The 21760-nt window shown below is 68.2% G+C and overlaps 1 protein-coding gene across 1 annotated transcript in view; it reads left to right on the top strand.

Annotated features, from left to right (window-relative positions):
- LOC117645783 (protein split ends-like) overlaps positions 1-21760 on the top strand; it is a 66591-nt gene that overhangs the window by 7278 nt on the left and 37553 nt on the right. Inside the window, exon 2 of the mRNA XM_034386194.1 lies at positions 18500-18766. Coding sequence (XP_034242085.1) covers positions 18500-18766 — 267 coding nt within the window. The remainder of the gene's footprint in view (positions 1-18499; positions 18767-21760) is intronic.

The raw sequence follows: 21760 nt of genomic DNA, 5'->3' as shown, positions 1-21760 counted from the left end.
CCGGCCACCGGGGCGGCCACGGCGGCCACGAACACACACTATACGCCGCGGTGTGACGCAGCTGCCGCCGTGTCTCGTCCTCGTGGTATCGGGCGCGGCGGGGTGGGGGCGCGGGGGGCGCGGGGCGCGCGGGCCACTCCTCTAGCGAGCGCTGGCTTTCCGTTTGATTTCGAGGCGTGCAGTACCGGGCCGTCAGCCCAGCGCGTCGTACGCCCTCGCCGGGTCCCCGACGGCGCGCCCCGCGACGTGGCGGTTCCGTTATAGCCAGCCGCGACGACGCCGTGGGTCACCGCCACGCGAGGGAGCGAGCGGGCTGCCCGTCACACGCCGGCGGTGGCGCGGGGAGGAATGTAAGGAGCTTGGCTTTGCTCTCGTTGGCGAGGTACCGTGGCACTGAGGCACCCGCGTACCTACCCATCGTGTGTACCTCGACCTGACTGGCAGCCTGCCGTTGGCTTTACTGGCAGATCGTATGCAGATAAGCAAGCGGCTCGCAAGTATATCTTTTTTTCCATTGCGGTTCGGTCGCGGTGTGTGGCTGGTGTAGTGTTTTCGTGGCGCGGCGCGCAGGGTACCGAGGCGCCGCGAGCCGCGACGCGGGCGAAGGGAAGAGGGGGGGGGGAGTCGAAGCTGAAGCGCGACCGACAGCCGATGGGGGTTTTCACTCTGGTCTATTTTCGCCGCCTCGTGGCGTTTGTTGAGGGAAGGGAGTGGCGCGAGAGGGAGGGGAGGGGAGGGGCCGTCGTAGGCAAGCAGAAAAGCCGAAGCAGGCGGTGTGGGTTGACGTATCGCGCGCCAGATCGAAGGCTAGGCCCCGTCGTTGTCTTGGCTCGGCGGCGGGGTGCTTCCCTCCGGGTGCCGCGGTGCTTCGCAACGGGCCCTTGGAGGGCATGGGCCACGTGAAGGGCGGGCGGACGGACGGACAGACAGACAGGCGCAGGGGCTGTTGAACACGGTGTCGGGGTCCCATTCTGGGCGTCAGTCGTCGCCATGTCGGCCGCTCGTCTCGGCGCCGCGGTGCCTGGCGCGCTGGCGCCTTGCGCCTTGCTGGCGCTGCCTGGGTTAATTTCCTACTTGGCCAACTCCGTTACTACAGCCGCGCCGCCACGCCGCCGCGGCTCGTTCCCGTTATAGGAGCGGCGCAGTTACCTGTTCACCTTTTTGTCGGTCTTGGCCGCGAGGGCCGCGTACAGGTGTCAGCGCGGACGGGTCTGCCTATTCGGCCCATTCCCATTGGCGCCGGCCGGCGTCGTGACGTCCAGATGGGTCACGGGAAAAAGAAAGGGGGGGGGGGCTGGACGCCGCGGGCCTGGACGTCGCGGGTTGACGTCGCCTGAGGACTGATTCCGAGAGTCCGTTTCCGTCGGCCTGCCTCTCTCGCTCGCATGCGGCGTGAGAGACAGAGCGGCGAAAACGGCCTCCGTCTGCTGGTGACGTTCCCCTTTCGGTAGATGCCCCCAAAACCCTCCCACCTGGATGGCACACCTGCACTGCCGCTGAGGTTTTGGAACCACTGATTGGGCCCGGCTTCTGAGGGTGGCTAAAAGGCCGCGTGGTTTCGGTGCAGGCCCTGCTGGCCGGGCCGGGCTGAGCGCGGGCCCGCGGTTGAGCGCCTCTCTGCGGACCGCGGGACGCTGTCGGGGCGCTGGCCGCGGAGCTGGCCGCGGAGCCACGGCGGGGCCCCGTCTGACGTGATGCTTATCGAGTGGCGAAGCGGCCAGGCTGCAGACTGGGAGACGTTTTGGTCGCTCCGTCTCTCGCACTCATGGGGCGTACCGCATGGGTGCGAAAGAGACAGAGCGACGAATACGGACTCTCAGTCCGCTGGCATTGCGGCCCTGCTGCCTCGGCGGGGCGTGGGGCGTGCGGGCTTTCGGCTTGGATGCAAGCCGCGGTGCAGCAGACTTGACTCCGAACGGTGCTCGTCTCTCTGTTGCACTCGAGTGGGACCCAGACAGACGCGGTTCGGAGGTTCGGAGTCAGCCTGCGGGCGAAATGTCACGTGGCGATGCCGGCCGTGCCGGCCGTGCTGCACGGCGAGGAGAGGATCGCTGGATCTCTGCGGCGCGGAGGCGCGGAACGTCGGGTCGCCCGGTAGGGCCGTTCCCCGTAAGGACCTTATATAGATTGCAGTGCTGGCTGGCTGCTCGGGCTGGCCGGCTGGCCGGCGCTCGTCCCGCGGACGGGGTGGCGGCGGCGGCGGCGCGGCTGTGGCCGTGGAAGCAGATACAGGCCGCGACTCGAGTGTCCACTGCGACGACGACGGCCGCCTCGAAACCGGAGAGGGCTGCCTGCAGCCGGCTGCACTGCAGAGCTGCAGTCTGGTCTTAGCGCCGTCTCTCTCGCGCCTCTGCTGAGGAACGCCCCACGAGTGTGTGAGAGAGAGAGCGCTGTTTAGAATCGGCCGGCCTGCTGCGCCGCACTCATGCAGGATCAAGGTCCGTCCTGCGGCCACCACTGTGGGGAATGTCGGCGGCGAGGCGACGCGCAGTATCCCTGTTTGGAGTAAAAGGCGGCTAGGCTCCGCGCGTCGCCGTGCCGCCGTGCCGCCGTGCCCTACATGGCCGTCGTCGGCACGGTGCCGCGGAGCCGCGGCCGAAATGCCAGTCTTGGCGTGATTGAGGCTTCGACGGGTGGAAGGGTTGCGCCACCGGGACTCCAGTCGCGGCGGCGGGGTAGCTGTGCTTGCTGCACTCGCTGAGCCCTTGTCGCGGTCCGCCACACCAGCATCACGACGTCGGTGTCGGCGCCCCCGTGCTGGCCGTGCCGCCGGTGGAAGGGGCAGCACTGCCGAGTGGGCTGGGGCCGGGTAGGTGTAGGGCAGCGTCCTACTCAAACGGGTGACGAAACGCGGTCGCCCCGCCCCGCCCCTCGTGTGCTTGCTGCTTGCCGGCCGGCCGGACTGACCCTATCCGGCACGGCAGGACGACGACGCGGACCCCAGGGCCCAAGGGCCGAAGTGCGTCCTTTCCCGCGTCTCGGGTTACGGCGTGGCCGTGCGTGGCGCTGCGTGGCGCGGCCCTGCACTGGCGGCGGGGCTGGCACGGTCAACACACCGCACGCCAGGGGACAAAGTGCGGACCCAGCCGAGCTTGTTCGCCGCGCTTGCGTCACGACACTGTCACCGCGGCCACCCCTGGCTGGGCGGAGGGAAAGAGGGCATGGATCCAGCCCAGCGGTTTTGTCGCTGTCTCTCTCGCACGCGCGCGGCGCCCCGTAGGGGTGCGAGGGAGAGAGAGACAAACCACGTCCCGGGGCCGACGTCCGCGGGCGCGGGCGCCGCGGCGCGCTGGTCGGTCGCGCCAGCCTCATGCATCGCCAGGCTTCGACGGGAAGGGTGACGCAACGCCACCACCCGGCCGCAACCCCTGCCGCCCGGTCTGTCTGTCCGTCCGTCCTCGAGGGTGCGAAGTCGGATTTACGCAACGCGATGGGCGTCCGGCCGTGCGTGCGTGTGTGCGCGCGCGTGTGTGTGTGCGAAGCGCTTACGTCGCAACACGCCCCCTTGCTGGCGGCGCACTTGGTGGCGGAACCCCCGTAAGTGTCGGACTTGGGCTGAATGGCTTGCAGCCCTGCAGCCCCCACGGGAGCTGGCTGGCTGGATTCGGCGATGGGCCGCCGCATTGCAGTGCATTTTCTCTTCCAATGCTCCCCGCCAGTGCCGCGCCCCATCAAGATGGATGAGTAGGTGATGTCGGCTGTTGCAATGATTGCTGCCGGCCGGGCGCTACACTGCACTTCGCGGCATCCCGCGGGGCCGGCCATCCGTCCGGGGCGCATAGTGTACTCGTCGAAGCTGTGCAGCAGGCGCGTCGTACGCTCGGTTTCGGTTTGTATAGCCTAAGGTGGTTTACTGTAAGGGCTGCAGGGTAGCGTCCTGGCTCGAGCTCAGGCCCCTTTAACTGGCCTGCGCGGCTTGCTCAGCTGGGCACGGGCCGCCTCTGTTAGATTGGGGTGCGGCGCCGACTCCGAACAGTGCCCTCGTCGCTCTGTCTCTCTCGCACTGACGGGGCGCTCGGCAGCGTTGTGAGAGAGACAGCGGGAAAACAGTGCCGGCCGTGCCGGCGACCTGATTGGCGGCGTGTACAGTGCGGCAGCGGCCGTCCCGTCCACTCAGGTCCACTTGAGTCCAGGCGGACATCGGCCGGCCGCTTGGCTGTCATCGCCTTGTTCCCGTGGTTCCCGTGTGGCTCGGGTGTCCCAGGGTGTCCGCTTTGGGACGAGCCGGACCCGACGGCACGAGGCCACCTTGCGCAGCGTGCTGCGTCTCTCTCGCTCCCTTTTTCGCGGTGTTGTGTGTGCGGATGGCACGGATGGCGTGACCCGGACTCTCTTGCAAGTGTAACCCGGACCGGGCTGTCTTCCTAAGGGATCTTTTTCCCCGTGTGCTGGCGCGCTGGCGCAGAGGCGCAGGCTGGCGGGAACCCAACCCAACCCAGAGCCTGGCCCTCCCAGCCAGCCAGCCCAGCTCGGCCCAGCTCACACAGCGCGGGACGAAGCAGGCCGCCCCGCCCCGCCCCGCAGAGCACGGCAACACCCCCCTCCCCTCCCCCTCCCCGCGCCGCCAGCCATTGAAGCGGCCCCGGTGCGGCGTTGCCAGCTCGGTCCGTGCCAAGTTGTGCCTGTGGTACAGTCGGCGCCGCCTAACCTGGCCGCGCGGCGGTGGCGGCCGTGGCGGCGTGGGTGCTATAGTCGGCGCGGCGTACCTTGCCCCCTCCCCTCCCCTCTTGGTGGCGTGGCGCGGCGTGGCGGCGGCGTTGCGAAGTTTCCTTCGCGGTCCTTCACTGCCGCCGCTGCCGCCGCTCCCCTCCTTCCTTGCCGAGCCGTTTCGTGCTGTGCTCTGCTTGCTGCTTTTTTCCGAGTTTATTTTTTCCCCCCGACGCCCGCCCATTATTCTTTGTTTTGCGGGCAGTGCTCTCTTTGTCTCTCTGTCTCCCTCTCTCCTGATGAGGGCCCGTCCTTGAGCGCCGTCTCGACGGTCTCGACGGTCTCGACTGGCGCATTGCCGTCGAGGGCGCGCGGCCAGCGCCGCCAGCGCCGCCTGGTTTCCCCTTGGTGGTCGATTCGGGAACTACGAAAGTCTTCGCCAGCCTTCAGCCTTCGCCTGATCCCGAGGACGGGGTCGGCAAGCCTCGGCCTAGGGGCTCCGGCACCTGTCGTAAAGTTTGTGCCAGTCTGTGGCGGCATTATCAGTGCAGGTGCTTCGGCACGGCACACGGGGATTAGGGACGACGCCTCTTTGTCGGGCTTGCATTCCGAACAGTGCCACTCTGTCTCCCTCGCACTCTTGGGGGCGGCCCGTGGGGGTGCGAGAGAGTCAGTGAGAGCGACCGCGCGGATAACTTGAATGCGGAAGGGGCCCTGTGTTGTGTGCTGCCTCGCGCTCTGCGGGCCGCGAGCCTGGCCTGGCCTGGCCGGCGGATTGCAGGCTGGTCCTGGTTAGGTCCTGGTGGGCCACGACTTCCTCGAGCTCCTCCAGGCTCCAGGCGACGTGTAGTGTAGGCCCTCCTCCCCCTCCGCCTGTACCGCCGTGCCTAGCCGCGCCGTGCGCTGCTCTCCGTGAGGCCCCGCCAGGGCCCCGCCGTGGCGGTGGTGTGGTGGGGCCGGCGGGGCCCGCTCGCGGTGTGTGCGTCATGAGTTTGGTGAAGACTCGTTTCTTGCTGTTTGTGAGTTCGGCCTGCCCTTGAGGCCCCGAGCCGCGGGCCGCGGGCTTTGCCGGCCCGTTGCCGGCGATGTGGCTCCGGCAAGAGTTTGTATGGCTGAGAATAAATAATCCCCGGCCAATGCCAGCCGTTGTTTGTCGCGGAGCGTCTCTCTCTTTCTCTCTTTCGCCGCGTTGTCCACGTGTGCGCCTTTTCCGGCGAATCCGGCCGGGCCGTTGCCTAACCAGTTGCGGGAAGCTCTGATTGGCCGCCGCCCTGCCTCGCCACCGCAAGGGGTTGGCGTGGATGCAGTACGCGGAATGGCGTTGTTTGGAAGGCCTGCCGCGGATTTTGCCACGTAGACGGTGGCAGTGCGCTGCGCACGCTGCGCACGCGGCACGGCGGTGACGGGCCGCTGGCGCGCTGCCGTCCGGAACGCGGTCGGGGAGAACGGCGTCCTCCGTCGCCGAGCGAGTGAGGAGCGCGACGGCGGCCGACGACAAGACGTCACAACATGGGGGACGGGACGGGACGGCCTGGGATGGCGGTGCCGCGTGCACCACACTGGTGTGTGCTTGCTTGCTTGCGCTATGCGTGTGCATACACAGGACTCACAATAGACACCTCTCGCGGGCCTCCGCGCTCTGGCTGGCCGCCGCGGGCGCGCTCGGCGTCGCGGGGTGCTTTGGAGGGTTTACACACGCGGCGACGCGGTGCGACGCGGCGCGACGCGGCGGCGCGTAGACCCTCCTCTCCTCTCCTCTCTCTCTCCCTCCGCGGCGCTCGACCTTCCCCAAAGCAGGGGTCGTCCGGCACTCCGGCGGGGACCGCGCGCTAATGATGACGGCGTTGCCCGCGCTGCCTCTCTCGCACCCCTGCGCACTATGAGTGCGAAAGAGACAGACGGAGAGTCGGAACCGCGGCTCCTGCCCCAGAACAGACGAAAACAGTCACAATTTGGTTGTAAAATCTGGCGAAATTTTGTTCCTTGTGTGCCCAATCTTGAAAAGTGGTTGCCCCCTCGGGGGTGCGGGTTGGCGCTGCCGCCTCGCGCACGCATCGTCACCCAGTCTGGCTGGGCAGCCGGGCTTTCCCCGTCGCCACGCCGCCGCCGCCTCCACCCCATTCAGCAGGCCAGGCAGGCACGTGCCCTCTTACGAGTGTGTCCGAGGTGCACCACTCCCGGCTGGGGGCGGAGTGCAGCGTTGCCGCGCCGGGGGTGGGTGGCGGCGAGGGCTGCCTTTACAGTACCCTGGACGGCCTGCAGGCTAGGGGTAGGTCTGCCTGCCGCGGCCTGCCTGCTCGCGTTGAATGGTTGAAACAATGGCTGTGCCATGGGATCGGCTACCTTCGGCTACCTGTTCGCCGCGCTTGTCCGGAATGGGGTGTTGTCGCGGTGTTTGGACGCCAAACAGTGCCGGAACTAGCGGCGCTTCAAGTGGAGACGGTGGCGGCCGTCGCGACGCCCCTTCCGTGTTTGTCGCGTGTGTTTGCACTAGGGAAACCCATTTCTGCGGCCTCTCACGCTCCCGCGCGGCCCGCCCCGTGAGTGCGAGAGAGACGGAGCGGGCTCCATTCTTGCGCACGGAAGTGCGCGGCGGCTCCGCGTTTCGCGTTTCGGCGACTCACGTCTCGTAATTCGAGATATTCGAGGCGCAGGGAGGAGGGAGAACCTCGAGGCAAGGCGGCGACGGCGTCGTGTCGCTTCTGATTGGCCCGCGGCTCCGCGCCTCCGCCTCGGAGCCAATTTGGGTGCCGTGCGCGGGTTGCGGGCTGCGGCTTCGGCCCCATGCCATCCATGCCATCCATGCCATGCGCCATGCCCCGGCGCCCCGGCCCGGCGATGTCGCTGCTCACTGCCTTCTCCGGGAATCCCCGCCTGCCTGCCTGGGGCGCTTGCTCCTCGGCTCTCGTATGGATTCACTTCCTCTCTCTCCTCGGCGTCGCCCCGTCGTCCCTCCTCGTCACTTCCCCCTGGTCGTTCTTCTCCGCGGCGCCGTGGTGCTCGCTGCTCGCTGCGCGCTCCAGTGGATGCAGAGCGAATCGCAGAATCGGGAAATGTGGCGGAACTTGTGGCGTGGGGTGGCCCTGCCTGGCCCGGCCCACTCCAAGTCCATCGGGAATGCGAGGCGAGGGCGAGGCGCGGCGAGGCGCGGCGAGGCAGGGGGATTGGTGAATTTCGTACGAAGGGAGGGGTCGTGCCAGGGGTCGGCGTCGGGCGTGCCGGGGAGTCGGAGGGGGAGCGAGAGAGAGGGAAGGACTCCCCCGCGCAGCGCCACGCAGCGCGCAGCCATTCCGGCCGGGGTGAAAGGGCCGGGCTTTGGGTTTGGGGCTTTGAATGGGACTATGTTCCGCGCCCCGCGCCCCTCCGCGAGTATGCCGTTCACGGCGGCCGAGGCCCCGGGGCGGCGGGGCGGCGGGGCGGCCCGGTGGAGTGTGGGTAGGGGTGGTTCGGGGGCCCAGAAAAGGGGGCCCGCTTTTACAGATCGATGTTTTGGTTCCGTCACGCCCCCCACCCGGCAGGGCCACCCGGTGGGGCCTGGCGGGGCCTGGCGGGGCCCACCCCCGCGCTTCCTGTTCCGCCTAGGCCGCCGCCTCGGCCGCCACCTCGGCCGCCACCTCGGCCGCCTAGCCGCCACCCCCTGCTGGCGGGCTCCGCGGCCACCGTCCGGCCCGGTGGAGCCACGCAGCCTCCAAGGTGCATCGTGGGCGCCATCATGACGGCCGTCGCGGAGGCCAGGCCTGCGAGTGGGTCGCAGGATTCCCTGCCCCCACTGTGTCCGTCCGACTTCACTCGGTACTCATCGCAGCGCGGACGCAACGCGACACGCATTGTCTTAGCAGCTACGAGGTGTCGCGGGCCGTCGTACGTAAAGCCCTGCCGCCCCCCGCCCCGCCATGGCCTACCCCAGCCGGCGTGCCAGGCTGTGCAAGGAGCCCCCCGAGGGGCCCCGTCCTGCCCTTTGGGCCGCGCGTTCGCCGCGCGTTCCAAGCGAAAGGGCAATTTAAATTTAGTCGTCGTGCTCCTCGATAGGACGGTCTAAAGTGACCGGCCGCGCGGCCGTCCTCGCGAGCAGGGCTGCGACGCGATGGCCTGGTGGACCGCCGCGCCACCGGACTGCACGCCCACCGGACGGACCGCACGGACCGCCACCGCCGTGGTCGTGGTCGTCCGTGCAGGAACAGCCGGCCTTGACTCTTGGACGGCGCTGCGTGTCTCTTCCTCGTCCCTCCTCATTGATTGTCGTTCGCTGTTTAATTTTTCTTCTCCGTGAGAGTTGCGACTAGGAAGCGGAAGGGAGGTCCGCGCGAAGCACGCCGCCGAGGCGCTGGCGTTGCGCTGGCCGGGCTGGCCGGCTGGCCTGGAGGATGCGATGGCCCCGCGGCCCTCGGGCTCCCTCAGCCCTGGGCCTGGGCCTGGGCCTGGGCCTGGGCCTGGGCCCTTCCCCGCGCGGGGTGCCTGGCCGCCTCGCCGCCTCGCCGCGGTGTGGCCTGGCCGGCCGGTCCGTCGCTCTGCGTCTCCGCGGGCTGCTGGAGGGCTTACCAAACGGACCGGTTTGCGACTGGAACTATACTACCACCGCCGCCGCATCGCTGGGCTCCAGCTCCAGCCTGAGCTCCGTGGGGCCGCGGCCGGCCGTGGCTGCCAGCCTGGAAACCTGGAAACCCTCCGGCAGGCAGGCAGGGCTCTGGCTCGCTGCTCAAACGAGCGAGGCCTGATCTAGCTGGCGGAGACGGGACGGGCCGAGCCAGCCGCCAATGTGCCCGCCCCGCCCCGCCCCGCCCGCCCCCGCCCCGCCCCGCCCCGCGGAGTGTCGATGGCCGAGCCCGTCACGGCTACGGCGCTACGGCTAGGCAGCGCGGCCACGGCGCTGGCTCTCCTCGCCTGGCTTGCTTGGCGTGCTTGGCTTGCTTCGCCTCGCCTCGGCTTTGCCAGCTCGCGGTGGCGTGCCGTGCGGCGTGCCGTGTGGCGTGCCGTGCCCCTCTGCCCCTCTCGTCTAGCCCCCTTCCCCTTTCGGCTCGCTCCGTCTCACCTGCGGGGCCTGGCTTGCCTGGCTGGGCGGTTTTTACGCCGCGCCTTTGCACGCACTTCGCTACCTTCGCGCGCCTGGAGGTGGGCAACGCGCTGCTCCGCTGCTCGCGGTCGAGGCCCTGGTGCTGATGGCGGCCCCGTGTCGGCGGGGTCCTGGCGCGGAGTGATCGTTATCGTGTCCCTGCAGGGCCTGCAGGGCCTGCCCGCCTTTATCTTGTGCGTCGCGCACTGTCTTGGTACGCGGTCCTGGCGGGGTCCTGGCGGGGCCCTCGCGGCCGGGGGCTGAGCGACGCGCCGCGCGGGGGCGCTTGGCGCGGTGCTTGGCGCGGTGCTTCGGCCAGATGGCGCGGTGGAGGGCTGCGCGATAAGGGTTTCCCAGAATGGCTGAAAATATTTGTTCGCGCCGAGGGACCATGGCGGCGGGACCGTGGCGGCGGGACGGGACTCGGAGGGGCTTCGCGTCGCCGCCGTTTCGTCTTGTTTTTTTCCGCGCGGTCTCGCTCCCCGCTCGCGGGTCTTAGTTTTTCGCCTCGGTGGCGCTGGCGGGGCCTGGCTGGGCCTGCGAGGAGGCTGCCGTCGTGGCGGCCTGCACGGCCTGCACGGCCTGCATGAGCACGCGGTGCATCTAGCTGCACGAGATGGGCGATAGCGACCGCGTTTCCATTGCATGGTGCTTGCAGTGCAGTGGAGGTGGCGGCTGCCTTATTCATTGCGGGAACACAATGGGCGTCTCGGTGCGTCGCGGAATGAAATGAGGAGCGGGAATGAAATAATTGATGGCGTTGCGATGTGGGGAGAGAGAGAGAGGGAGATAGAGAGATACGTAGATAGAGAGAGGGGCGCTGGGCTCCGGCGGGATGGCTCGGCTCGCGGTGTTTGCGGTGCGCTATCTTTCTCTCTCGCGCGGCCCGGCATGCCACGGCAGTGTGACGGTCGACTTTTCCAGTAGTTTTGCCGGAGTGGACTGCCATGCTGCTATCGCGGCCGGACATGTTTTTGCCGCGGTGCGGTCCGCCAGTCCGCCAGTGTGCCCGACCAAAATAGAAAAGAGGTTCGCGGCCAAACTCTGCTGGGCTCGGGGTCCAGCGGTCCAGCGGCACGGCCCGGCCCGGCTAGAGTCCGTTCGGCTCGGCGGCGGAGTGGAGTCGAAGTTAGACGTGGCCCGCCTCGCTGACGTGGCTAGTGCCCCTTTGCGGCGCCGCGGCGCCGTGGCGTTGCACTGTAAGTGTGGGTTCGTCCGTTTCCGACTGACCTTCTCTTGCCGAGGCAGGCCGCTGGGCGAAAGCGGAAAGCGACCCGGTGCTGTTTTTGTTTTTGGAGCGATCGGCAAACAATTGGGACTGAAAATGCGTTGGCGGCTGGCCGGCTGGTGTGGGGGAAAGGGTTAGGCCCGCACGCTGCGTCAGGCCGCCCCGCCCCGTCACACCACGCCCCGCCCCGCGCCATCGAGGGATTTTACGAGCTTTCCCCGCGCGCCCCGCCCCGCCGCTCGCCCTGCCTCGCCCTTCCAAGGTCCCCGGCGTGTCCATGTACACCGTGCAGTGGCCGTGCGGCACCACACTGCAGGGCCGGCCTCTCGCATCGGGAAATGCACTGCGATAAACTCATGAATAATAAACGGGCGTGTTTTTTTTTACGCTGGCGGGGGCTTGCGCCAGCCTCGGCCAGCCTGCCTGCCTGCGCCTAGCGCGCCTAGCCGGCGTGCAGGTGAACGACCGCGCGGGCTAGGATTGCATTAGAGCCAGGCCGCCACGCGCCGCCACGCCCCCGTGGAGCCGGCCTGGGCCGTGGGCCCGCCGTGGGCACGTCGTGGGCACGTCGTGGGCACGTCGGTGGGCACGCCGTGGGCACGCCGTGGGCACGCCGTGGGCACGCCGTGGGCACGCCGTGGGCACGCCGTGGGCACGCCGTGGGCACGCCGTGGGCCCGCCGTGGGCCGCCGTGGGCCCGCCGTGGGCACGCCGTGGGCACGTCGTGGGCACGCCGTGGGCACGCCGTGGGCACGCCGTGGGCACGCCGTGGGCACGCCGTGGGCACGCCGTGGGCACGGCATAATGAACCGCCAACCTCCGAACCGTGCCGCGCGGCCCCACCAAGCAGTGCGCCAGCAGGCTGACGCCGCACATGCCCAACAAGGCCCTCTCGCACTCTGCAGAGTGATTCGGCGCTCTGCGGGAGAACCTAGCGCTGCTCCTGACTAGCGGCCACTGCATCTTTCATGTCCCGCCTCGGCCAGTTTGGGAGCGCCAGACTCGCAAAGTTGGTCAAAAGTACATATGGCAATATCAATGAGTGCTCAATAATACGAATGTGAGTACCCGCGCAGGTGCACAGTGCACCCCCTCGATGTGCCCGTCGTTGACCCCCGGCCGCCATTGCCGTCAATGAGCGTGCGTGGCGGGGCGGGCGGGGCTCTAGGCGAGACATGCGGCCGTCCTCGGCGGCCTCGGCGGCCTCGGCGGCGAGGGCGAGATCCTCCACCGCCAGCGTGTGGCTGCACCTGTCTCGGCGGGGCAACCCCCGCCACCCCCACCACCGCCGGGACGGGCAAGGAGGGAGGCGGGGGCACGGTTGACCGGAACCGTTGATTCTTCCTCTTCTTTTCACCCCTTCCTCGCGGGGCGGCTGAGCTGTCTGCCTGCGGGGCTGGCCGCCGGGCTGCGCGTGTGCGTGGAGGGGCAGGACTGCGAGGGCGTGTGTGCCGCGACGTACTGCGCAGAAAGGCAGGGCGTCGCTGGGCCGCGGCCTACGGCCCGCTGGGATAGGAGGGGCCCAGGCCCAGGCCTGTGCCTGGCTCGGCTGGCCCGGCTGGCCCGACTGGCGCTGGCCCGAGCAATCCGTCCGTCCGGCCGTCTGCCCGTTGTGCCCCGCTGTCTGGCGGGCTGGCTGGCTGCTCGGTCCGGGCGGCCTGTTTGCCGCGGGGCGCGGGGCCATGTTGCTGCCGTCTTCTCACCGCGCGGCGTTGCCGGCTGGGGCGCCAGCCTCGCCTGGCTGGCTGGCTGGCCGGCCAGCCGGGACTTAGGCCCCTTGCTGCCTTTGGCGTGTGCGATGGGCCCTCTGCGGCCCCTAAGGCCGCCTTAGGCCCCAAGACCGAGCCAGCCCGTCGGCCGTGAGTGGCTGTGGACCTGGCCGGCCGGCCGACGCTGTCGCCGCTTCCTGCCGCTTTTGTCCATCTCGATGACCTTGTGCACCTTGTGGAGCGTGTGGGTGTTTTCGAGCCTTGGCCAACCAGGGGGAACGGAAATAAAGAGTTTAATTCTGGCCGTTGCCTGGCAGGCCTGGGAGCGCAGCACAGTGTACCTGCGTCGGCAGACTGTGGCTGTGGTGGTTGTCTCGCGTTTGCGTTGGCAGTGTAGGCGTCCGGTGGCACTACTGTATTGTTGGGAGTATTGTGTGGGGTGTGTACACTGTGTACGTTGCGCGTTGGGACAGGTGGACCGCCATTGTGGAATCTCCCAAACTGCGCCAGAGCCGAGCCGAGCCGGACGGTGCGAGCCGAGCCGAGCCGAAGCGAGCCGGAGCCGGTCAGTCCGATCCGGTCCAAAGCCGCCTTCTTGACTTGATCGGCCCGACCCGGTCCGGTCCGGCCGTTGCTGGAGGCGCTCTACAAAGCAGTACCCGCCAGTGTTGTCGGATGGGAGTTTGGAGTTTCCAACGAGGGGGTGCCTCTGGTGCCTCTGCCCCCGCGTCTCGCTCGGATGGCTCCTGGCTGGCAGTTTGGCCCGCTTCGGAAACGTATCGCATGTGAACATCTCCCTCCCCGTCCCCCATAATTGCTCCGCGTTTTGGGCCGCTGGTTTCGAACTGCGTGGGAACGCCTGATATCGGCGGTTCGGGCTCTGCTGCCGCGCAGCCCGCGCAGCCGATGCATCTGCATAAGGCCCTGCTGGCTGACTTGGAACAAGGGTTTCCTCGCCTCCCTCGCACCCCCATGCTACGCGGCTACGCGCCGTGAGCGCGAGAGAGACGGCGGCGACGGTCCTTTCGGAACGAAACTGCAGCTTGCTGGGCGGCGTTCCGGCGGCCCTAATGAATTGGGCGCTGGAAACTGGGTGACGCCTCGGCTCGGCGGGGACGCGGTGGTGGTGGTGGTGGGCCCCCAGTGGGGTGGCCCCGGATGTAATTTGCACTGGTTGATGAATGCTGCTGTTTGATCGGGACCGGGCGGTTCGGTCCATTCGGTCCCTTTGGCGCCTCTTGCACGCTTTGGCGCGGCAACGCTGCCCGTCGTGCAGTGCCCTGTGCCATGGCAGTGCCATGGCGGTGCCGCGAGCCCCGCGAGAGCAGAGCCTATTTCCGTGTGCCATCGCACTGCTGGCATCGCGGCGTCGCGGCGCACGGCCCCAGCGCTTTCTTGTGACGAGACGGGGCGACGTCGGGCCGGGCGTGGCACTGCGTGGCACTGTGTGCCGAACTCGACGCTCGTAAAATGGTGAACATCTGTGCTCTGTGGGGGAGAGAGCGGGCCGGGACGGGCCGGGCGTCGTCGCGTTGTCATCGGGACCTGTCTGTCTCCGTCGCGGAGGGGCTCCCGCAGGGACTTTGCTTGACGTCTGGGGCTCGCGCGTAAATGTTTCGGATGGCGTGCCGGCCGTCGCCGTGTTGACCGTCATTTCGAGAGCCCCGCGGGAGGCGCGTGGTGCGCGGCCAGGCTCGGGGGCCCCAACAGCTGGAACCGTGTTTGAATTCGGTACCGTTGGGGACCTGAATGTTTCAGGCAGGACCTCGCTGGCCGGATTTGCAAGAGAGTACTCTGCAGGCGGATTCCGAGCACTGCCTGTGTTGCTCTGTCTCTCTCGCGCCCTCGCGGGACGCCTCGCGTTACGCCCCGTGAGTGAGGGAGAGAGAGCGACGAAAGCTGGGTGTTCCGTCGTGCAGCGCGAGGCGCCTCTTTCTCTTTGCAAACGGCGTGCCGCGCGGAGTTTCCGCTGGAGTGTCTCTGCAACGCGGCGCCCCGTTCGGGTCTGAACCCAAATGAATAAAAAGTCCTGGGACGAGGAAGCGTCTCGATGCTGTTTGCACACCGTCCCGTCGAAGCAGAGCGAAGCGGAGCACGGCGGAGCACAGCCGCGCCGCGAGAGAGCCGAGCCGAGCAGCGGGCAGGGGCGTGCCAAGCCGAGGCCGGGGCCGCGCGGCCGAGCCGAGCCGAGCGCTGCCCCGGCGGGGCTGGCGGCCTGGCTGTGCCTGTGCCGCAGCGCTGGCCGGGCCGGGCCGCTGGCTGGCCTGGCAGCCTGGCAGCCGCTGGGCCGTGGATGTGGCAACGTCGCGCCTCGCTGGCGTGGGCTGCAGGCGGTGCTCGGGAGGCCGCGGCGCGCCGACTCGGTGGGACGGTGCTCGGGAGGGACGGCCGCCGCGGCAGCACGGAGCCGACCCGCTGCTTGCCTTGCAGGGGGACGCTGAAATGCGGTCAATTCGGCTGCATTTCCCAGTGCAGGGCCTCGCCTCATTTTGTGGTCGTCCACAGGACCGTGCCTCGAAGAGAGGCCGCGAATCGGACCCGTGGTGTGGATGACGCCGACTGAGCGAGCTGCCGTCAGGTCACTCAGTCCTAAATGGTCCTAAATGGTCTCAGGCGGTTCTAGGCTGTCCTAGGCTGCGCTACGCTGTGATAGAGGCTCCTAGATGCTGGCCAGCGTCCCGGGGCCCCAATGCAGCACTGTGAGTGACGGCCAGCACGGCCGGGTCCTCATTCATTGCGTTCAATGGGCTGGCCAGGCCGGCCACTTGTAGGATCCTCGTAATCGTCGTCGAGACTCCCTTCCGACTAAAAGTGACACTGTCCGGGGAAGGAGCACGGAGAGGCACGGACTCGTGGAATCCCCACGCCGCCCCATTTCCCAGAGCCCGCAGTCCGCCAGCCCAGCCAGCCCAGCCACAGCACTGCTGGACAGAGAGCCTCGTCGCCCCGTCTCGGGGAACGCCCTGCGAGAGAGACAGAGCGCCGAAAGTGTGGCGGAATGGCCCTGCTGGACCCGTGTGGACCGTCGGACCGGGGTGGCGCCCGAAGGTGGCGCCTGCCGCGAGGCCCACTGCCGCCGCCCCACCACGGCACCCAACGGCCACGGAGGACGACGGCCAAATGAGAACGAATGAGGCTGGACGCGTGATGTGCCCGCACCGTCCGGGGCCGTCCGTCCCTGCCCTGCAGTGCCCTGGCCGCCCCAGTCCCGCTTCTCAATTGAAAGGGGGCGGCGGCGGAATACCGAACGAGGCGCGGCGGCGCGGCACGGCGTTGGCTTTATTGGGGCGCGCCGTGCCGCGCCGTGCCGCGCCGTGCCGCGCCGCGCCAGTCGAAGTGCTTCCACGCGATTGACGGACAGGGAGGGCTGTTCTGTTCCCCGCGGCGCTCGCCCGGCCCGACGCCGACGCCGATGGTCGGGTTCGGATGGGTACCTCGCGACGGGGGGAGGGGCGAATGGGGCGAACGGGCTGAACGGGACGGTTGCCATGGAGACCATCGAATTGCGCCTGGGACCTAGGCCAACCCGACCAGGGAGACAGCGAGGGGCGGACGGTGGCGCCATCTTGGTGTGGCGAATTTGAACCATTTGAACGGGTCGCGGCGGGGCGCTGGCGGTAGCGAGGCCAGCCCTCTAGCGGGGCAGCGGGGCCGTTAGCGACGGTGGCCGCGATCGTGACTGGAGACGGACAGGCCCGTGCGCCCGTACGCCCCGTGCACTCTAAATGCAAATGGCCTATTTGGGCGCAGGCAGGCAGGCAGGCAGCCCGGCCGTGCTCCAGTGGCGGTCGTTTCCCTGATCGACTAGGCGCGTCGCGCGTCGCGACGACACAACGGGACTAGACGGCGTCGTTTGGAGGCGACGCCGAGACGCCGCTTTGACACGGCCAGGGAGGCGCCGCCCCCGCCGGGCCCGGCCGTCTGCGCGGAAAACGGCGTCGCGTCACAGTCGCGCGGGTTCGAATCCCCGCCCCGGCGGACCGGAATGGCGTCGTTTCCGCGCTTTTTGGAGCCAGCCTGGAGCCAGCCGGGCTGCGCTGCGCGCTTACACGCGTCTCGTAGCGTGGGCGATCCGGCCCCGGTTGCGTCGTCTGCAGGCGGATTCCGAGAGTCGCTTTTGTCGCTCTGTCTCTCTCGCACTTTTACGGACGCCCCGTGAGTGCGAGAGAGACAGCGACGAAAACGTCTCTCGGGATCAGTGTGCTGGCGTGCGCGGCGATTAGCGGGGCATGGCGCTGCGTGGCGTGGCGGCCAGGCCAGACGACCCAGACCCGGACGCCCACCGCAGTCCCAGAGTCACTGCACGGCGTGGCGGCGTGGCGCGTGGAGCCTCATTAGCATACGGGCTGCATTGCGGTGCGGCTGGGCCGGGCTGGGTCGGACTGTCTCGTGACGCGGACAGGCCGGCGCTGCCCGGCCTTTGTCGCCGAGCCCTCGGAGCCCTCGCCGAACCGCCTGTCTGCCCCGCGACCTCCTTCTCGACCTCTTGGACCTCGGCGATAAGGCGAGGCTGGCCTCCTGCTCGACGGCGACCTCTCCTACAGTTCTCGACGACGGCCTCCTCGACGACGCGTAGCTGCGGCTCGCTGCGGCCCGGTTGTTTGTCCGTCCGGAAGGGCTGGCTGGGCAGGGCGGCGTCCGCTCGCGTTATCTCAAGGACGGCGGTCCTGCACGGCGGTGCACTTCTTGTCGAGCAGCCAGCGTCGCCCGGCAGCCTCGCCGAATTGCGCGGCATTCCACTCCGCGCTCGCCGGGAGTCATGACGTGGCCGGTCGGTCTGTCTGTCTGTCTGTCTGTCCGTCTGTCCGCCGCGGCCCTAGTGATAAATGTGGACGGCGGCGCGGCGGCGCGGCCAACCTGCGTGGCTGTGCTGCGAATGCCACTGCTGGCGGAGAAGTGCGTCGTCCTCTTGGCAGCGCGGCCACGCCCCCCGCGGCGCCCCCCGTGACCCAAGGCCCGGCGCGGCGCATCGCTAGAAAGGTTATCGCACGTACCTTCGCGCAAGTCTCACGGCAGTGTAAATGCTGCAGGCTGATTCCGAACATTGGTATCGCCGCGCTGTCTCTCTCGCACTCGTGGGGCGTTCCGTCCGTTCCGTCGGGGCGCGAGAGAGGGAGTTGTCAGTGGGCTGGCGCGGCGCGGGGCCCGTCGTCGGCGAGGTGCTGTTGCCGGGGAGCGTGATTTGGTGCGTCCTTGCTGCGCCGCCGTGGCAGGTGTCCGTCTGTCTCTGCCTGCGACGTCGAGGGCCCGGCCGGCCCGGCCTGTCGTAGTTCGAAGGACTCGTGGCGCCGAGGCCGCGTCGACCGGCGTCGGCCGGGGCGCGGCGCGGCGATGCGGCGCCTGAATGTCACCGGCTGCGTCCGCGGCGCTGCGGCACTGCCAGTACGGCGCCCAGGTCGTGCATCCCACGGGAGTCGCTTGTTGACGGCGGCCGTGAACCTCCCGGTGCCGCACTGCCGCGCACTGCCGCACAGGCAGGCATTGGCGGTCGGCCGGCTGACCTTTGGCTAGTCCGTCTTTGTCGCGCCGAAATAGAGGAAAAGGATGCCCCGCGTTGTCCTTTTGGAGTCTGGCCGTCAAGTAGGTCCCCGTCTCCGATCCGACGTGGCCGGTGGGCAGGCCCGGCAGGCCCGGCAGGCGCGGCAGGCCGGTGGCCGCAACCTTTGGACCCACGTGCCTGCCGCCATGCCGCCATGCGTGCCGCCGAGGCCGAGGCGGGCCGCAGCCGAAACCACGCGTGGTTGTTTTGGTTGTTTTGCCCCGCCCCGCTACACTGCCGGCCCTGTTGAAATGCGTCCGCGTCACTGTCTCTTTCCTTTTTGTGGTGTACGGTGTACTGACCGGCGGTGTCCTCGTGTGTTGCAGCTATGGCCGTGTTCAGAGCGTCAAGCTGCTGCCCCGGCACAAGGACGCCGTGCTTGACGGGGCCAGCGGGCTGTGCGCTACCGTGGCCTTCATGGACATCAAGTCGGCGTCCAAGGCGCACCTGACTGAGCACAAGCTGGACGAGCGGTGCTTGACGACGGACTATTACGAGCCCGCCGCCATCCCCGGCCACCCCGGCCACCCCGGCCCGGCTGGTGGTGCTCCCTCCGCGGCCGCTTACGCCTCGTCCCCCAGGTTCTCTCACGGGTAAGTTTCCTCGCGTCCTCGCCGAGGCCCCCACCCCTCCCTCCCTCTCCGTCCTCCTTCGGGGCGATCTTCGCGGTGCTCGTCCACGTCCGCGGCGTCCGCGGCTGGTGGCGCAATGCGCAATCTGGGCGTGGAATCAGTCGGCAGACGGGGCGGCAGGGCTGGCAATGTCAAGGCTTGGCTTGGCGGGGCCGTGGCGGGGCTGTGACGATGCCGTGACGCGCTGTGCCCGCGCCGCCCGCGCCAAATGCTGAACTTGACACTCTCGCCAGGCGTGTGTACAGCCGCCCCGGTGGCCGCGGCCCGCGAACTGGCGTGTTTTCGCGAGTCGCCCGACTGTCGCCCCGATAATGACTCCCCGCACCCCGCCCCGCCCCGCCCTCGACCTCCACCCCACAGACACGAAGATGGACACGAAGATGGAGCCGAGCAGGTGCACGACACGGCCATCACGACTCTGCCCACTCACTCTCTCACTCACTCTCACGCAGCCTCCCCCTCCCCAGACAGTGAATTGTTTTTCTTTTCTTTTTTTTTTTTTAAAGAAATGGCAAACTGGCCTCCTTGTCGTGGCCGTTCAAGTGCTGTGACCGAGAGTCACGAAGAAGGGGAGTTGCCCCTGGTGTCGCTCAGTGTGTGCGAATGTGTGAGTGTGTGTGTGAAGCAGTGCCTCAAGAAAGAAGACCCGGTTGGTACCGCGGCGCCGCCTTGGATTTACTTCGGCGCCCGGCCAACGGAAGAGCGGAAGAGCGAAGCGACGCCAAACTCAGTGCGCCGCGCCTCCTTTGGATACTGTGGATAACTCTTCGCCCGCCGCCTTTGGATTACGTTTGTGCAGTGAAAAAGTGAGATCACAGTGCTGCGGTGCTGCCCCACCCCTCCCCTCCCCACACCCCCGCCACTGACACGCACTACCCTACCGACACGACACGCGCACGTCACAAACACTCTGGCGGTAAGTACTGCGGCGACAGGGCTGTTTCCGGGCGACAGGCCTCTGCATCTCTCTCTCTCTCTCGCACTCGAGGAGTTTGTGGGCGGGTGCGAGAGAGGCTGGCGGGTCCTTCCGCTCGGAATCAACCAGCAGCAGCAAGGCTCCGGTTTGTCAGGCTGGTTTGGCGCTGACGACGGGCTGCCTGCCTGCTCTTGGTTGTGTGTGTGTGTGTGTGTTTGTTTACGCATGTGTGTGAGAGCGCGCGTACTGTACGGGGCTGCCTTCCGTGGTTCGCGGCGCGGGCTTGTTAGCGTTCGGGGTGGTTTGGCAGTGGCGTTGCCGCGGGCTTGGCTGCGGAGCCGAGGCACTGCGAAGGCGCCCCGCCCCGCCCCCGCCGGCCTATAGATCACCTTTATGACCGCGCGACTTTTTCCCCGTTTTCTTTTTGCTGGCTTTCCTTTTTCTTTTTGTTTCTCTCTCTCTCTCTCTCTCCGCGGCGCCCCGCCCGGCACCGCCTTTCGGGAGGCGGCGGCCTGGGCTGCAGCGAGCGCGCCGAGCGCGGCGTCCCCGTTTTTCGTCCGTGCCGCCGGGAGGCCGACTCGCCGACTCCGAGGGGCCGTTGGGCCGCTCTGTCGCCGTCGCACTCTCGGGCCCGTCCCGGAAGGGGTGCGAGAGAGACGGAACGACTCCCCCGAATGGCTCGTGCTGCCTTTTCCGCGCGTTTTCCCCACCGTCGTCTATGTCCGGGCCATCGGCCACCGGGCGGGCTGGGCTCGGCTTCGCCTTCAGCGGGTAAATGGCTCGGTCAATGTCGATGCGGCTCGGCCCCGCCTTCTCCTCTATGCCCGCGCGTGACCCGCTTCCCCTCCCCCGACATGTCCGCCACGGTGGGGCCACCTGCCGGGGAATCGGCTGAGCCGCGTCGTCGTGGCGGTGGCGGTCGTGGTGGCGAACTGGCGTCCCCCGCTTATCTATGCAGATGCGCTGGGAGCGTCCCCCATTCATTTCCGAGGCCCGCGCCGTGCCGCGCCACGCCGCGCCACGCCCTGCCTCCGCGTTTGACAGTCGGCATTACTGCTCGCCGGCCGCGTTTCGAGTTTTGCGCCACGTTTCTCTTGTGATCCCCTCCCTCCCTCTCTCCCTCCACCGCGTCGTGCGCCTCCTCCTTTTGCTATTCCCATTTTCCGCTCCTTTTTCTCTTCCCCGTGCGACTCGGGGCCCCGCGTGATTGCGGTCGTCGCATTGTGGGGGCGTGGTGGGGCGCGGCGGGGCGTGGCGGGGCGCGGTGGCGTCGAAAATGTATCGCCCGCGTTATGAAGCGCGGGGCGCTGGTGCCCGCCGTGAGCCCCGTCCCCGTCGTCGCCCTGGCCCGCTGGGGCACTGTGACGAGCTTTTAATCATGGCCATTTCTACGCAGTGGGGATTGCGTTTATGGCGGAATGGAGCTGGAGACCGGCCGGAGTCGCTGGTGTTGGCTGCCCTGCCCAGCCTGGCCGTCGTCGGCCGTCCAGGCGTACCCGAGGGCGTACCGCACCTACACCACACGCGGAAGGCCGAAGTGGCGCCGAATGGAATGGGAGTGGTCCAGTCTGCCCGTCTTGTTTTTGTTTCTGTTTTCGTTTTCCTGGTGCGGGTGGCCTGCGGAGCCGCCGAAAGGGTTGGTCTGGTTGATGACTCTGCGCTGCAGGCTGATTCGCTGCTCTGTCGCTCTCGCACTCCAGTGGGGCGTCCGGAAACAGCGGGAGAGAGACAGCCTTGTGGGTGCGGCGACGCCGCAGACGCCGCAGCCCGCATCAAATCCGGGCGCCGCGACGCGCTCTGCGGCAGACGAGACGACGGCGACGCTGGCAGCCCTGCACGGCCCCGCACGGCCCTGCATGCTTGGCTATTCCCCCCTGCCGCTTTGGCGGAGTGGAGACGCGCGGCCAGCCAGCGGACTGATTCCGAGAGTCCTTCCCGTCGCTCCGTCTCTCTCGCGCTCTTGGGGTGGCCCGTGGAGGTGCGAGAGAGACAGAGGGTGCTGTGGCGGTGGCCGAGTCGAGGCACTTGACGTTCCATTC

The sequence above is a fragment of the Thrips palmi genome, unplaced genomic scaffold, assembly GCF_012932325.1.
Source record: "Thrips palmi isolate BJ-2018 unplaced genomic scaffold, TpBJ-2018v1 HiC_scaffold_10, whole genome shotgun sequence".
Classification (NCBI taxonomy): Eukaryota; Metazoa; Arthropoda; class Insecta; order Thysanoptera; family Thripidae; genus Thrips; species Thrips palmi.
Note: the sequence above shows the minus strand (reverse complement) of the source record. Positions and strands in the feature narration are given on the sequence as shown.